The sequence below is a fragment of the Aspergillus steynii genome (assembly GCF_002849105.1).
Source record: "Aspergillus steynii IBT 23096 chromosome Unknown P170scaffold_3, whole genome shotgun sequence".
NCBI classification, from domain to species: Eukaryota; Fungi; Ascomycota; class Eurotiomycetes; order Eurotiales; family Aspergillaceae; genus Aspergillus; species Aspergillus steynii.
The window spans coordinates 3,090,737-3,107,142 of NW_020194400.1; the positions used below are offsets into that span (position 1 = coordinate 3,090,737).

General features: G+C 48.9%; 7 protein-coding genes across 7 annotated transcripts; 3 read left to right on the plus strand and 4 right to left on the minus strand.

Moving 5' to 3' along the window:
* Positions 1–365: 365 nt before the first annotated feature.
* Positions 366–1,201, plus strand: P170DRAFT_155509 (uncharacterized protein). Its single transcript, XM_024842543.1, has one exon. The coding sequence runs from the start codon at positions 465–467 to the stop codon at positions 1,062–1,064; it is 600 nt and encodes a 199-aa protein (XP_024706204.1). The 5' UTR covers positions 366–464; the 3' UTR covers positions 1,065–1,201.
* A 661-nt stretch (positions 1,202–1,862) lies between these two features.
* Positions 1,863–2,289, plus strand: P170DRAFT_425199 (uncharacterized protein; the record flags this gene model as incomplete). The annotated part of the gene is made up of 2 exons (XM_024847613.1): positions 1,863–2,149; positions 2,205–2,289. The coding sequence occupies 2 exons, from the start codon at positions 1,863–1,865 to the stop codon at positions 2,287–2,289; spliced, it is 372 nt and encodes a 123-aa protein (XP_024706205.1).
* A 934-nt stretch (positions 2,290–3,223) lies between these two features.
* Positions 3,224–6,264, minus strand: P170DRAFT_356241 (uncharacterized protein; the record flags this gene model as incomplete). The annotated part of the gene is made up of 3 exons (XM_024844135.1): positions 3,224–3,811; positions 3,869–5,776; positions 5,839–6,264. 3 exons carry the CDS (start codon positions 6,262–6,264, stop codon positions 3,224–3,226), a joined length of 2,922 nt encoding a protein of 973 aa, XP_024706206.1.
* A 3,289-nt stretch (positions 6,265–9,553) lies between these two features.
* On the minus strand, positions 9,554–11,353 carry P170DRAFT_474452 (uncharacterized protein; the record flags this gene model as incomplete). The annotated part of the gene is made up of 5 exons (XM_024853143.1): positions 9,554–9,739; positions 9,788–9,982; positions 10,395–10,553; positions 10,615–10,846; positions 10,920–11,353. 5 exons carry the CDS (start codon positions 11,351–11,353, stop codon positions 9,554–9,556), a joined length of 1,206 nt encoding a protein of 401 aa, XP_024706207.1.
* A 529-nt stretch (positions 11,354–11,882) lies between these two features.
* On the minus strand, positions 11,883–13,388 carry P170DRAFT_508980 (chalcone synthase B). The gene is made up of 2 exons (XM_024854633.1): positions 13,000–13,388; positions 11,883–12,947 (listed from the first exon to the last, which is right to left on the minus strand). The coding sequence occupies exons 1-2, from the start codon at positions 13,167–13,169 to the stop codon at positions 11,948–11,950; spliced, it is 1,170 nt and encodes a 389-aa protein (XP_024706208.1). The 5' UTR covers positions 13,170–13,388; the 3' UTR covers positions 11,883–11,947.
* A 270-nt stretch (positions 13,389–13,658) lies between these two features.
* On the plus strand, positions 13,659–15,498 carry P170DRAFT_435999 (alpha/beta-hydrolase). Its single transcript, XM_024849063.1, has 2 exons — positions 13,659–14,241; positions 14,305–15,498. Exons 1-2 carry the CDS (start codon positions 13,832–13,834, stop codon positions 15,242–15,244), a joined length of 1,350 nt encoding a protein of 449 aa, XP_024706209.1. The 5' UTR covers positions 13,659–13,831; the 3' UTR covers positions 15,245–15,498.
* P170DRAFT_463960 (class I SAM-dependent methyltransferase) lies at positions 15,280–16,239 on the minus strand. The gene is made up of 2 exons (XM_024852207.1): positions 15,922–16,239; positions 15,280–15,850 (listed from the first exon to the last, which is right to left on the minus strand). Exons 1-2 carry the CDS (start codon positions 16,085–16,087, stop codon positions 15,330–15,332), a joined length of 687 nt encoding a protein of 228 aa, XP_024706210.1. The 5' UTR covers positions 16,088–16,239; the 3' UTR covers positions 15,280–15,329.
* Positions 16,240–16,406: the final 167 nt, after the last annotated feature.

Sequence of the window (16,406 nt, forward strand, 5' to 3'; positions counted from 1 at the left end):
GCCTTGTCCCTGAAGTTCAGTAATCTTCCCCTCATCGGAGAGTCTGATCACCTGCAGCCGAGAACAAGTTGTCACCTCCGTGGACCTATTTTTATCCGACACAAATTCTCTCAAAAGGAATGATCGTCTCCATGTATTCTGTCGACGTTTCAGCCTTGCTCACAGGATGCGTTAGATCACAGCCTGCCCGAAAGATCCGTCTTTGTCGCTTCATCCGTTGGTGCCAGCTGGACATATGACAGGGATGTGATTGGCCAAGTTTCATACTCCCTAGTCTTCTTGGAGATGTTCTTGGCTTATTTGCTTTCCTCACGGCTCCGACTGCATTGTTTCCTCGTTTCTTCTATTCATACAAATAAAACTCAGACACTTTTAAGCATCGGCTAACCGTTATCCTAGTCTCTTGACTACCGCGCTTCACACAGATCATCGGACTTCTCGAGGATCCGGACCTTGAGCAAATAATGTATTTCATGCAAAAGTACGCCGTTGACGTCATATATCATATCGTAGTCCTCAGTCGGGCCTACGCAGTACGTCCAGCCACTGTGCCAAGCCACCTAGAGTCATCAGTGGCGAAAACCATTCAGGAGGTGGCTGAGTCGGATGAAATAGTGTCGGATGTACGTCGTCGGTTGTCATTTGCTGCCTCGCTTTTTCTATTCGTGAGAGATGGAGAATGCGCCGGGCTCAACTTCATAATACGTACTCGCGTGAAGCGCCCAGCCCCGTGCCCCGAGTGCCACTCAGCTTCCTTGACGGGTAGCAGGCCACCATTAGAAGCCCAAACACGGTACTACAGTCTTCACGGACGGTGTCCACTTACAATAGCCACACTTAACCTGCGTGTCAGTCGTTTCAAGTCGGACCGAGCCTTTAATACGGATTTGGGGACCCAATCACGTTGCTGGACACGAGGCATCGGAAATCCTAGGGGGGAAAAGACATCCCGCTACCCAAACAAACTGCTTGCGCGGAATCGGGGAAAGGTAGTCTCTTACGAAATACCAAGAATGAAGCCTCAAACAGGGCCGACCACGTATCCTGTAACTCAAAAGTCATAAAAGGGGGTGGTTGATGGATGGGAATGCGGATAAGGCCGAACGACGGACGGGTCCATTCCGAACTGGCGGCAAACGCGCCGAGAGTAGGATCTGAGATTTAGGCCATTTTCTTCATCTACTTTAAATTCTACTAGCTTCGATTAACCAAGTCAAGGCCAATAAGTATGGCCCACTATCACCTTGGCCTGGCCCCACGAGTTCGTTGGCTGCGTAGCTTCGTCTGGATTTTACGCGGCTGCGGGAAATTCCTTTCACACAGGGTCGATCGCAATGACTAGGTACTTATGCATCAGTACACTCAAGCATGAAATTATGGAATCTGATCTCATGACCGGACTGCAGATGATTATATGCTTTGTAGTTCTAACAAACCTTAGGCTTGGCATTATACCTTGAATGTTATGATGATATTTTACCATGAAACCTGGCTGTAAGCATGAAATTGTTGATCCAGTTTCAGGTTTCTATATCAGAAGAGTGCCTACAATGAAAGCTATTCCTTTATCCATCGTCATTTTCTCTGCTATTTCCGACCAAATAAGTGGCCATTTTAGTAGGTAGGCAGGTAGAGAGCAGTACGCCGTAGTTTCCTCATACATGCTCCTGTGGAAGTTTTATCAGGATTGCACGTTCGGTCTTCTGAGCCACGAAACAATAATTTGCCCCTCTTTATTTTGGTTGAGTGAATGCATCTGAAACTGTACCAATGCGAATTGAATTCACTCTTTAATCCTGCGCCCATTATTTCCCTCGCTCCTTTCACTAGTACACCCTGCTGCAGCTTCGACATCGCCCGCCATGCCTCCCTTGTCAAGCAGAGAACCTGCAACTATCGAATCAAAGACTCCATCAGTGGAGCAGTCTACCCCCCGAGAACCTCGCTCAGAGCAGAGGATCGTTCCTGAGATTGGACATCAAGTTGCGCGCACTTTATGCGAGGATGGAGATGTACAGCGAAAATCAACACAGACTACGTTCAACCCCTCGGTCGGCAGACTGTCTGTTGTGATGCCATCGATTACCCATGGAACCGTGCTTACCTGGGCGGTTTTTGAAAAGACACAAGCACGAGCGTCCGGTTCTTTGTAAGTGTTCGAAAGGGGACGGGAAAGTTATCGAAGCCTAAAAACGTCTCATCAGCACAGTGCAAGGGCAGGGCAGAGAATATGGAATTATCTACGGCGAGCAGAAACGAACTGAGGGTCGAGGTCTTCAGAGCTGTTGAAGAATCCGGAAGCTGTGTTTGTCTTTGATACTGCACCTCTGCCCTGAGTGGTGCTTGAAACCGGGTATACCGAGTCATGGCCTAAGCTTGAAGAATACAAGCATCTCTGGTTGAAGGGAGAAGCGACCCACGTCAATGCCTTATCTAAGTGGATAAAAAACAAAAAGAAACAGTTGACGGCTATCTTCAGGTCCATCGGAGGAGTGGTGCGGTGTGACGTCGAATGGTAAGTTGTGTGTGGATGAATCAATACGAATACTTCAACACCAACTGATATATTGCACTCTAGGACATGTTCCCCGCCCCTCAACCAGGATCTCCCGTGCATGCAAAATATAACCTGGTGTCGACGCGATTTTTACCCCGGTGGAGCGGTGCCGGCCGGGCGAAATGGGAGCGACACGTGGCTGTGGGATGTTGATAATTCCGGCACATTAGCGTCATTGCCAATGACAAAGGAAGTTTTGAGGCCGGCATGACAGCCCTGGGCAAGATATCTGCAAACCAATAACCAGTTAGGGAGATTTCAAGCCAACCTCAAGAATGAATGGAATCCATATTTCAGCAGCTTTGAATCAATACTTTGAAGAATGTTTGGAAAGTGGATTGACCATGTTACAAATGCGATGCCTACCTACTTGGCGCTGGCCAAAGTCTCCTAGCTCGGCTTCAGTCATCACAGAAACATGCATCTCGGTATAGGAGAATATCACCAGGTCACAAAGATAAAATTTAGGAAGTCCAGAATCTCAGAGAGAACCTGCTAAATAGTTCAAAAATACATTCAATCCACTTACGTCACTGATGTACTCTAGTCCAGTTACCGGGACGCTTGACAAGCTCTTAAACAGTTCTAGCTCTCTGATCCCAGCTTATCAAAGATGATTATGGGAAGTTAACCCACTTAAAAAAGAAAGAAAACTCTTTGTATCGATTACGGGATAATTGTTTCGATTTCAACTTTGTTGCTGTACATCTTGTCATCTGCAATCGATGCAAGGGCCCTATTATCAGGGGAGAACTCGAGGGCTTCGACGCACAAGAGATCTATATTTCCATAGAAACGATCATATTCGATATTCCAAAGGGTTACTCCCCAATCCCCGCGATCAGACCAAGCTAGCAGCTTGTGGTCACTTGAGACTGCCCCACAGAGGAATCTCTCCCATGGGTAAAACTTGTCCCGAAGGTTTCCGGTATCAGTATTTCGTATTTCGATTGAGCTTTCGGAGAATATTGTCAAAAGAGAACTGTCTGTAGAGAATGCAGCATTCTGTACATTTCCGTACCGGGTTTCGAATGTCTGTAGCAAGGCATTCCAGTTATCTGCGACCTTTGGCAAGACAGTAATCCAGGACGGGATTTGGTCGTTGAATTTCTGCCGGACTATGCTCTCTGTCGGCGCAAATACCAGGCAAGAAACGTAAAGTTGCAACGGTGCGACAGTAACAATTTCGAAATTTAACAAAACGAATCTTTTTGCGTCTGCTAGGAAGTGAAATATGTCGGAATCGGGTTTATCCTAGTATCCTTGGATTAGCTTTCCAAGTTAGAGGATGAATCAAAGTCTTGAGCGTACTTTAAAATGAGAGGCCAGGCCATTTATAGACTCGATCACATCTGAAATCAACTCCAACAAGCTCATGGCCTCTAGCCAGTGTAAGAAATGGTCGCAGAAAAATGAATGGACTTCTTCGGTATCAGCTACATCTCGTGGGCTTTGTTGCAAATGTTGGGCCCAGTAATGACATGAATAGCGAATCGAAGCCAGTGGATCTGACGGCATAATTTTGGGTTTATCAATTTTACCGAGATCAGTCAGACCGTATACATTCTTCTTCAAAAAGCGCTTCATGCTCTTGAGAGACTGCCGGAAGATTCTATGGTGCCATTGGTCCCTAGGTAGCTGCGCGAGTTGTTCGAAATGGCTACTAAGATAGTCCTGAGCTGACTGGTGGAAGAAATAGACTGTGCCCTGCTGAACTGTGAAAAAGGAGCTGCAGTCTTGAACAATTCCCGATGCAGTGCCGTCAGGTATCTCAGCCAGTTGCTGGATCTCATCGATTGTAAGGCGTCGGAACGCCAGAACGCTCAGGGCAAGAACCTTCTTGCAGTCTTCAAATATTGAATTCTTGAGCCTTTCAAAGAGTAGGAAGTCGTACAGCTTCGTAAGGTCTTTTGGTGCCGCATCCAATACCTTTTCCCAATAATCATCCCGGGTCTTGAAAAGCTCTTTGCAAACCAACGAGACCCAGATGAACGTGTTGCTTGCTCGAAGGCGCAGCTGCGCCAGAACATGCTTGAGTCGATCTTTATTTTCTGTCTTTGCATCGAGCTCACGTCCTTTTTCATCAATAAATGCATTAATCGGACTTTCCAGAGACTGCCTGTCCAGCTCCAGAATGCATATTTTCGACGAATCTTTAACTATTTCGGTCTGGATCTCCCACTCGGGGCGGCTTGAAACGAGCACTTTCAGTTTTGATACTATCCTGTTGTCAGACAGGAGCTCGTTCAGGAAGCGAAGTAGGACTTTCTGTTCGTCATTTTCTTCCTGGCATTCATCAAGGGCATCAATTACGAGAACAACTTTCTCTACCTGGTCATCCTGTAGCATCTTCTTGAAGATCTTCGACAGGCCGCTGAAAGCGGAAGAACTGCCAAATAATGCTTTGCCAGACCTGCGATACTCAGACATCACGTAATCGATAAGACCCGGTTGCTGTGAAAGAAGTAACCAGATCAAAGTTCGGACTACCGCCGTAGCATTGTTGACGTCTGCTCCCTTGCTCTGGAGAAAGAAGTAAAGAATATCAGGAATATCATCGTTGAAAAGCTGACCGACTGTGAGCTCCCGTATGATACCAATGAGAAGCATTGTCTTGCCAGTGCCTGCTTGGCCATTGATCCATAGAAAGTTAGACGCATGTGGATTGGTCCAGTCTGTGAAGTTCCTGTACTCTGGAGTCTCCAAAGCCCAGCTGTAGGAAGCTCGAATCAGAGTATCTTTTCGCTCCTCAAGATCATCCATTTGTGTCCGTGGATTCACCACGCATAGGTCTTGCATGCACTTCATGTGATCATCGTCTTTCCATCGCTTCTCGGTAATCTCTCTTAGGCTTTGAATCTCATCCAAGAGCTGTTCTCCTTTGTACTGAGAAATGTGGCTCTCAAGAGCCCTCTCGGACTTTTCGATCTCTTCCAGATCACCGTCCCAATCATCAAATTCCAACGCTGAGCGAACGAACACCCAGAGCTGATTCCTCCAGTAAGAGCACACGCTCTTGGTCTGGTAGAAAAGCAAAGCCTGGTAAATATCAATGACTTTGTTTTTCATCTCGTCATAGACTTGATCAAGGCTATTACGCTCGCTGTTGTTCTCCCTCAAAATCCGGTCAATGATTCCGGCATACCATTGTATCTTCGAGGCAGTGATGTGTACTCCTTTATACAATGTATCCATGGACTTTGTGGGTTTGATGAGGATCTACAGTTTAAGACTCCAAATTAATAAGACGTTAAAGATCAGAGGTTATAGAGTCAACTCACATCAATGCTTGATGAAATCACTGCCCATGGCAAACTAGTTTGGGGAACGTTCTTCAAGGGAATATCAAGGATCGCCTTGACAGGCATGATAGCGGTCACAATGTCGGAAGAGGAGTCAATGAATCTTTTATATTTCTTGATTTTTTCTTGCCCTTTTTCAATGACGGTGCTCAGCTGCACCTCGCCGGGAGACACAGATCCATGAGTAGCGGAAGCTAAATGCTCGGTCCCCTCGCCCGAAAAGGTTTCGGCAATCAATTGTTCGTATATTTCCACGTATTTCTTTTGTTTTGAGTCTTGTTTCAATTGTTGGTATGCTTTGCGCCAAATTTCCTCATGGATGGGACTCAGGTTGAGCGTGGAATCGCTTTCTGATGTTGGTTCCCGGATAGGAACTTTCTTCTCTTGGGATGAAGTAGCATACATTTCGCGGTGATCGTCCTCGCTCAGCGTAGGATCTGCAAGATCGTTCACTGAGGAATCAGTAGTCGATACTAATCCCTCGGTGGTGAGTCGATCATCAGAGAATTGGATCTCGGGCCCGTGTTTCGTTTCAGACTGTCCTTGAATTACAACCGGTGTTGACTCTGAACGCGATATATTATCGGACCTGTCATTACTCGCATTTTGCTCTTTCTGCTTCTTATTTCTTTTCTTTCGGCCTCCGAGCTTCGCACGCAGCGTATCCCGCAAACACCCCATTCTTGGTCTCGTGGGAGACGAAAGCCACACTGTCTCGTCTTCGGCGCTTCAACACGCTTTGAAATTCCCTACAATGTAATTTCAAAGATATTTCGTGACGCGCTTTCCCAGGCTGGAAGTCTGTTTGCAATTTCCAGAAGAGACTGAAGCGAAAAGAAATCCAGGTGTTGTTGGTTCAGCCCCTCTTCCAACAGCTGTTCAGCTGAACATCGACCGGGGATTTCATTGGCTGTAGACGCGCCATTTAAAGCAGATCCACTCTCTTGGCCACTGTACGCAAGACAGGTGTCAACAGGCGCTATTTGAAATTCTCTGAAAACAGTCCCTTCATACCTGTAATAGTTGCTTGATCACATCAGGATCTCGGATCAGACAATGTCCAGTTTACTGTCATCATTTTAGCAACTCACACTGAGGCAACCCACAACGCAGGAAATACGCTCGCAGATGTAAAGGCAGGGTATAGCATGTTTCAATGCATTCGCGCCTCCATTAACAGCACCAAGCCATCGTATCAATTACTTTCATATCCGAGGACCACCAGAATGCCAAGGACAGCATGAGATTCTGAAACAACTAAACCGAATATCAGATGTTTGCTACCATTGCCTATGTTCTTTATCCTAACTGAGTTGCCACCAAGCTGAGCATTCAGTCCGTCGATGGTCGTTCTAAGGCTCTTTTCTTCAAGAAAGGATGCCGTGGTACATGGCTACATGTAGCTTCCACTGCAACAGGTTCAGTCAATATGATGTTAACGCCCTATCGGCAGGTACAGCTACAAAGACATGACGACGGATGGGGTTCTGAAAGATCTCAGGAAAGAAGCATCTTCGATTCAGACTACCCGGAGAGGACTTGAGAATTGAACCCCAGAGCGAGTTTATAATACCGATGTAGAAATCATGGAATAAGATGTGTGTAAAGCTTGTGGGAGCATGTGGAATTTGTCAGGAGTGACCTATAGTGCTAGCGTATGGGAGAAGGAATATCGCTAATTCAGTCTCTAAATTTGAGAGAAATCAATGAAGGTATCATAGCTCTTCGGGAGCTGCATGATCGAACATCGCACAAGGCGCATTGGTCTCTTTAGCGTCAATCCCGTGGTTAAGATGTCGGTCTTTCGATACGAGACGACTTATTGAGGACGTGAATAGATGCAGTTTACCATCTTCATTCCGGATGTATCTCCAAAGCATTTCACGTCGAGTACGACAGTTCCTACCGGTCCCAGCCCAATTGCTCCTGTATCAAAGCAAGCTTCATGACAGCTGACCTGGCTACAAAAGGCTCGTCTTGGCTTCACCCATCCGTCCGGTTCGGGTTACTAGACTCCAGTACCACGTTGAGGTGCGAGCTTATCACTGAAGACTACAACTATCTAAGCTTCTATCATAGTATTTTACAGGCCACACTTTGCCACAACAGCTTGGCTGAAGGCAAGTGGTAATAGTCGCAGATTGGCCCATGGCTCAGTAGAGCCACAGGCAAGCAACTATAATACAAGTCACAGATTGGCACAACCGCATGTCTGGCAAGTGACAGGCGCCGCAGACTGGCCTATGGTTTGGTTAGAACCATAGGCAAGCAGCTATGATACAAGTCACAGATTGGCACAACAGCATGGCTGATGGCAAGTGACAGGCGCCGCAGATTGGCCCATGGCTCGGGAGAACCACGGGCAAGCAGCTATAGTTATATTCAGGGGGCTTTTAAAAATATACTCAACGACATCGGGGCCAGTCCAAGTATTCTGCAGCATTTCGTCGTTTGAGTTTTCGGTGTCAGAAATCAGATCCCTCGCATAAATGGTAAATCCGACGATAGGCCGTGCGAGACATGTTATGCTGATGAAGCGTTTGATGAAGAATAGACCATATTGTTGCATGGTCCTAAGGAGTGGGTATCACATCGCGGGCGACCGGTGAGATAACCCACATGCTCATCGTCGTACGTGGTTGCCGCCAGAAAGGTCCATGCACCATCGAATACCCAGACAAGCTCGACGACAAGGCCAAATGTCTCCTGTATGCCGTCTTTCCCGCATCGGCTCAGTAAATCATCTGTTCGGGTCTCTATGCCGGGCATTCAGAAATCGGCCTGAAGAGAAAGGCGCGCGGAGAACCAACAGCACTTTGAACCTGGCGTTTTAAGTTCGGCCTTCGAGGTAATCCATGAAAGCCCCATTGATAGCCCGCTGATCAAAGATTGATTCTCATTGCATGTTGGGGCTGGTATCTCTCCTCTGGCTGGTTCACGAATGCATTTGGACATTGTCGCTCTCATCGTTCTCCAACGGTCCTCCATTTTGCAATCGGTATTGGCTCGCTGACGGAAACACGCCACACTGCTCGATTGTGGATCTCTTCTATGACATTTCACATGTTGCAGATGGTGTGGGAAAGGAACTATTCCGGTGAAGAATTTATTTGCCGTTTCCTTTGTGTCGGCTATTTTGCAAGTCAGCCATAGTACTCCAACTTCGATGAGAGGGGAGAGAGAACATACACATGACGATCACTTTCTTTCCCCGAAGTCCTTGACATCGCCGTGGCTCCAGCCTTTGCCCTCGACGGCTGATATGGAGGCGATCTCTGAGACGGTTGGCAGGCGAATATCGCTGGTAGGGATGCGAGGAGAATATACTGCCGTCACGAAAGGCTTGCATATGCGAAGATTCCACGACAAAGAGTAAACCCAAAGCCATTGATGCACTCTATAATATCTAAAGGAAGAAAACGTCTAGTAGGTATAAGAATGGTGGCCGTGGAGGTGGCAGTCATACCACGGCCACCACGGCTGCCTCGTTTGTCCCTCCGAGGGGCCTGGATATAGTCACTTGTCCAAAACTGAAAGGACCGTCAGCCGTTATTCAAGTACAGTCGGTATATCACTACCTTGCTTATGACGCTTTGCCGGTGTGCTTGAAAGCGACGGCTGAACGCACCAAAGAACAACGGCCCGCGAGGAAAAGGGGGTGCGAACACATCCTCCGTGGTGGCAGGAAAAGCATCTAAGCGGCCCTTGGAGAGCGACAGCCAGCAGCGCTCGAGGGAGGGGGGGTATCAAGAGCGGTCTTGTTTTGGCCGCGACCCCGGCCACCTCGACCACCACGGCCACCTCGACCACCTCGACCACCGCGCCCACCACGATCGTTCTCCGCGGCGGGGGCGGACACATGGGGGGCACATCCACCGGCCTAGGAAGACTGTTAGTATAAACCCAGTGTAGGTTCGAGTATATCTACCAGTTCTCGTCCGCTTGGGCGCGGGGCCGGCGGCGGCGGCTGGAGAGCGCGCACGCCGCCGGCCAAAGAGTTCGGCGATTGGGGGGACCCGGGGGATTTCCTCCGTTGTTGCGGAGGCGCCGTCGTCGGCGGGGGTGGTGGTGGGAGGGGGAGGGAGAGGGGAATCTCCCCTTTCTCTTCGGCACTGTCTATGATCTTGGGCCAAGAGAACATGGAAAAATAGAACAAAGAACAAGAAGAAAAAGAGAACGAAGGTGTCGAAGATCATTGTGCTTTTGTTGCAGATCTGTGAGTGAGAATGTGCTACGAGAAAGAGAGGAAAGTGAAAGGTTTGGAAGGTGTTGAGTCCAGTGGGTCCACAAGGAAGGAAGGAAGGAAGGAAGAAAGAGGAAGGAGGAAGGAGGAAGGGCCACCTGCATTTAAGTGAAAGCACAATTACCAAACATTGCACAACGGAAGGTTAAGTGACATGAAGTAAATCATGGGTCTGAAAGCAATCACAATAGCGAAAATATAGACAAAAAAGCGGTCGTGGGTCATATAATAAATCTCCTCACTCCTCCGAGCAGCAGCAAGTTCTAGTAGTTTGGCCGACAGGGCAACTGACCTGATACCGAACGAACAGAGAGATTGGCTCAGCTACGTCTCCTTTGGACTCCACTTCGAAACTCATGAGCGGCGTGTACTGTACCACAATCCTCCTTCCATCATGGTGGGCTTGTAAGATTCTGCCATGCTGTGGACCCAGATATGATAGTATTAAAACCTATTGTTCGATTAGAATGGCATTTATCCCGATCTCCATCCTGGAAGAAGGTATTCCTTACCGGTAATATCGTATGCGGACTATAAACTGGGTCCTTGTACCGAAAGCGGAACGCTCTCGCGATTGCTTTGAGTTCGCCCATCGCAAGAACCCCGTCGGTTGCGTTCACATCATGGATGATGCAAGCTATCATATGAGGGTCCTCGAGGCTTTCATATTGCGCTTTCATCTCCCAAGATCCCGGCCCGTCGATCTGGATCAGTTCAAGAGGACGATTCATTTGCCACCGATCACTGGGAGGAATGATCTTATTAGTAAACTAACATGAAACGGAGTAGGCACAGAAGGGGCCTGAATAAATCATACCTCCTAGGATGACCCAAATAACTAAAGGCATTCAGACCGAATCGCCTGGAGTCTTCAAAATCAATTCCGTGTCGATCATGTCTTGTAAGCTTGGTAACATGACGACACATCTCACGGGTAACTTGCAAGATTTCGTAAGGTCCGTCATCCTCTTGAAAAGACGGGGGATAATAGTAAAATGATGCTATAGACTGCGGAGTCTCTTCTTCTAACGGGTGTTCGTCGATGATAGATGCGGATAAAGGTTTGAAAAAGCATGGTTCAAAGTCCACTTCATCTCCGTCAAACCCCACCTGCACAGGATAGAATCCGAAGCTCTGCAGTTGCTCGATTGGGATCACAACCTCGTCGCTGGACTCTATACGACGGAGCACACGCCCGACATGCCTGTAGATGGCTGCGCGTTGGGACCTCTGCTCGTTTACTAAACACATGTTGTTCAGGAAGAGACAGGTCTTCCATAGTGTTTGTTGTAGCCTTATTTCTAAGGCATTAATATGCCTAATATAGTCTAGCGCCGTATATCTCTGCCTTCGGCTCCACGCCTTCAAGATTTACTTCTGATCTTTTAATCACTCTTCGAGCGGTTACAATCCCTTTGAATAGTTATAATCTATAATTCGAAGCGCCAACTATATATCTGAACGAACGGGGCCGTCCAAAGTGACACCGTAACGATTTCTCCTGTGCGAAAGCTAACACGAGGATTAGTGTCAGGACAACGATCTGGAAACCGGAGGTGATCAGAACCGGGCGCAATTATAATTTCTGATGAAAGAAAGGGTCACGACCACGTGGTATATCCATTCGCACGGGCCTAGAGGTCCGCGGGAGAGATTAGGCGGTCTTGAATGACTGCGATTACCCATACTTCTTTCCAGGTCTTGCATAGCAAAACAGCACGACATTACAGTTGCGTTATTTATTGCTGGCTGCCGAAATGTTGAAGAGCTATCCTTGAGTGAGATTGTTTTAAAATATTATCGACACATAAACAACGCTAGGAGCTATATACATGAATCCATCAACTACATCCATCGCTTCAGGAGGACCATTTCCGTGGTAAGGCCGGGACCAAAACTGCACGAGACAACATCTTGTTTCCGCATCTCCATCGACCGTAACCTGTCCAAGACGGCGAGAACCGCGACGCTCGACGCATTTCCCCGATTTTTGTATATCTCATAGCTCGCTGCCAATGCCTCATCCGGTAGTTTCATTGCCATCTGGGCACCCTTGATGATCGACAAGCCACCAGGGTGAACGGCCCAGTCGAAATCCGCCGAGGAAAGCTCCTTTCCATTGCCCTTAAGTAAGCTTTGGAACGGCGTTTGAAGAGACGCAGCAGTGTATTTGGGAACCTGCTTCGACAGCGAGAGAAGGAACCCGTTAGACGCTACTCGATAGGACATCTGTTGATGTGTGTCGGGCGTGATACAGGTACGCCAATCGATCACACTGAAGCGCCTAGGGATTTTGTCACTCAGGCCGTATGAGTTGCACAGCACCATAGCTGCCGCACCGTCGCCGAAGAGGGCGGGCCCAATCCCGACAACACCCGACTGGGAGGCAGCATGTAGCTCGGCGCGGATCTGGATGCTGCAGATCTCACACGCAATGATCAAGACGCGGGCCTCTTGTTGCTGTAGAGTTGCTGCCCTAGCCAGATTAGAAGCTACTCGCAGTGCGGCGAGGCCTCCTGCGCAGCCAACACCCGCCAGGAGAACTCTCTCCGCAGTTACAGGAATACCTAGCTCCCGGGCAACGAGCTGATCATAGCCTGGGCTGCCGGCATTAGTCGCTGTAACTGCCACAACATGGGTAACCGAGCCTGGAGAGATATGGCTATCGCTCAAGGCGTCTCGGGCGGCGCCCGTCGCAAGCTCGACGCCGTATTTGCGGAACGCAGCGTCGACGTCTTCTGCTGAGGGTGGAGTATCTTGATGCCACTTCGGGTCATTCCAAAGATCAACTACCGCCCGAGTTTCTATACCAGTTTGTTCGTTGATTTTCAGTAAACTTTGGAGCCTGGAATTTGATCAGCAATCTTTTCCGCCCAACCCACTAGAAAGCAACAAACCAGGGAGCATTTTCCGGGTAATGCTTCAATGCATATGCTTTCATATCCTCCGGGCCAATAAGCTTGGAAGGCCATTTAGTGGCAAGGCCAGTGATCATCAAACTATTTTCATCCTCCTGAAGTGGAGGGGTGGATGTGTCCTGAGCTGGGTTGGAAAAAGCTGCACCCATGTTGGCCTTTCAATAAAGAGAATTAACCGGCACTGATGTCGGAATAATCAGCCAGTCCAAGTTCCACAAACCCGCATTTAAATATCCCATCATAGCCGGCCTCGCACAGCCTTCTACGCATATATTGCGTATCTTCGACTACATGCACGTTTGAGTGGCAGTTCCAAGAATGGCACAATTGGGGGCCAGAAGCTTGCAGCCATACAGGATAGTTATCACCAACATTTCTGCAATCTATACCCCTGCCCAGCGCGTAGAGGGACCTATTAAACGGAAATATATGCGCAGTATATTGCTGATCAACTTCGGGTATTTTATCATAAGCGACATTACTAGTTGATACACACCAACGCCCTAATGTATGTGCCAGCCACTTGGATGCTGATCCCTGCACCTCGCCCCAGGCAGGGGTTAATTCCCATTTTTATCCAAGGTACTTAGTACGTGTATATCGGAATTAACGAACCTGCGTGGCCAAGGCATGAGCTACCTCGGCTCGGTGTTCACAGGCGGAAACCCGACATCGACCCCAGCGATTGACGCTTATAGCCTTCCCTATCCACCCAACAGGACAGCACCTTTTTTAATTACTGCCTCCTTGCCATATTTTTTCCTTATCATTGGAACTTTGATTGCGTGTGTACTCAATCGCCACTCCAGAAATGGACACAGCCGAAGACCAGAAAAAGGCTGTCTTGGCCTTCCGCAAGGGATGGAAAACAGCCCCCCGGGTGCCCATCTCAAAAATGCAGGCCTACTCCGCGCGCCCAAGGCCGGTAAAAGGGCCACTCTTGGTCAGTAATACAACGATTCCACGCCCAGGCTCGGAGGAGGGAGAGAATCTACGCTCAAAGCTCTGGCACCTCTATCAATCCAAGAGCGAGGGCGTTGAGAAGCTTGACCCGCCCGCGCCCTGCTCCGACTACAAGGCTGAATGGCTCGGGGTTCGAAATGATGTGAAGAACCACAAAGCCCCTCAGCCAGAGGGCACAGAGCAGGAAAAATTCAATGGCATTGAGCAGCACGCCACAAATGATGTGACACTTTTCTATGTCCCTGGAGGTGCTTGGTTGTAAGCTAGAGCCTCTATCTTTCCCTGTTCGCTGGTCTGTGTCAGGCTAAATTATCTGTCCAGCCGTGCGGGATCTCCCGGCTCCCGGCCTCTGATCCAGCAGCTCTGCCAGCACAGCGGGTCGCGCGCCTTTACATTTCAGTATCGTCTTGTGCCGCAGTACACCTTGCCTACACTCGTGCTCGACACATTAGTGGCCTATTTCTATCTAATCGCACCTCCGCCGGGATCATTCCACAAGCCCATCGACCCCAAGAAAATTGTGCTGGTTGGAGAATCTGGTGGCGGGGTTCTTCACCTGCACCTCCTCCAATTCCTCCAGTCTCTTCTACGCGGGTCAGACAAACCAACTATCACGTTGAACGGTTGTACGATTCCAATTGCGATGCCTCGAGGCTGCGCATTCGTCAGTCCAGCGGCAGACTATGCACTGGCTCTTCCCTCCGTGGAAAAATTCAAGCCTGTAGACTGGCTATCAGAAGGCGCGCCGTGGAATCAGCCCGGCTTTCCAGCCGACGAGATCTGGCCGGCCAGCCCGCCCCGAGGCGACCTTCACTGCGACGATTCGGCACGGTGCCATCCCCTTATCGACCCCTCTACGTGGACAGATTGGGAGGGTATGCCGCCGATGTGGATTGCTTGTGGCGAGGAAACATTCAGCGACGGGGTAAAGTTCCTGGTGAAGAACCTCAAGACCTCGGGAGTTCCTGTGACTTTTCTGGAGTATGAGTTCATGCCTCATGTTTGGAATCAAGTTATTCCGGCGCTCCCTCAGAGTAAGCACTGCATGAAATCGTGGGGTGAGGCTTGTCGGACGATTGGGAGTGAAGCCCACGAACAAACTTCCTCTGCCTGGTTTGTTAAGTTGGGCCGGTTGGAAATGGTTCCAAGACACATTGATGCGTTGCTTGATATCCCGCGTGAAGAAGTCTTGAGACGGATGCGAGCGGCAAGAGATGAACTGGCCAAGTTTGTCCGGAAAGGTGGGGAATCAAAACTGTGATTTACAACCTGCCATACTATATACATTCTAAAGATTTCATTGATATTGGATGTCTTGTTATTTTGCGAGCCTGTACTTTGTTCTATCACCATTTCGGCTGCTTAGCCTCGAAAACCAAAATCGACCCAACAACGTCCACCTTCACATCATTGAAATTGTCCCGAAGACCTTGAATCAAAACCTTCGCGCTATCACCAGTATTACTGAGCCTTTTCTCCCAATTCAGAACCTTAAGCAGGATGCGACCAGCCCAGCTATGCCACGGACCGTGTCCGAGGACGGTAGCGCCAAAGACCACACCGGAGGGCTTAATTGCGGCCTTGGCTTTTGCAAAGACTTTCACTTTCTCTTCCGGGGGAGCGGGAAGGGTGTGGAGGAGGTACGTTAGCGAGATTGAATCGTATGCCGTGCACTCCGATGAACGTGGAGGTGGAGGGATTGGTTCGCCAGATAGAATGTCGCACTGATGCGGATAGACTTTCACGGTCGGGTGGAATCTATGGAGACGGGTCTCGGTTGTTGATAGAGGGGCGCTCTCAAGGTCCAGGAGGGTTATTGTCGTCTTAGGGCTAGGAGGCTGGTGATGAACGAGGTAGTAGCCGGTGCCTTTGTAATTGATCCGAGATCAGATCTCTGCGGTTATCTATCGCAAGCATATATCATATGGTTCCACATACCACATCCTATATCACAGTGATGAATGCCAATGTTGCGTTGGTGAAGAGGTACTAGCACTTCTTTGGTCGAGCAACGCCAGATATACGGGTTGGCAAAGCTCATCAGCCAGGCATCGTTGAAGTAGAGGACAATCGGTGGGTACTTTAGTCCGGTAAATGGCCACATGATGGTAGGTATTGGACAAAGCAAATTCAGCAGTATGTCTCCTAACAATTGACAGGGAAAGAGGCCAGAATTAAGCTGGCTGGCAGTCAGCCTTGCAAGGTACTGAAGGAATACTCGTTGCGGGCGTCCCGAAAGGATCAGTAAGTTTGTTGACTGCATTACCGGATCGAACGTCTATTCTCTCCATACCATCTTTTCGGCCCCTAGGTAGCATCGAGGTAAATTGATCTGCCCCAAAAAGATGGCACCACGGTCAACCGGCGTATCCTAGTGGACATCAACCCCCGGACGATCGCTGCCTAGGCCGCGCCGATCCCTA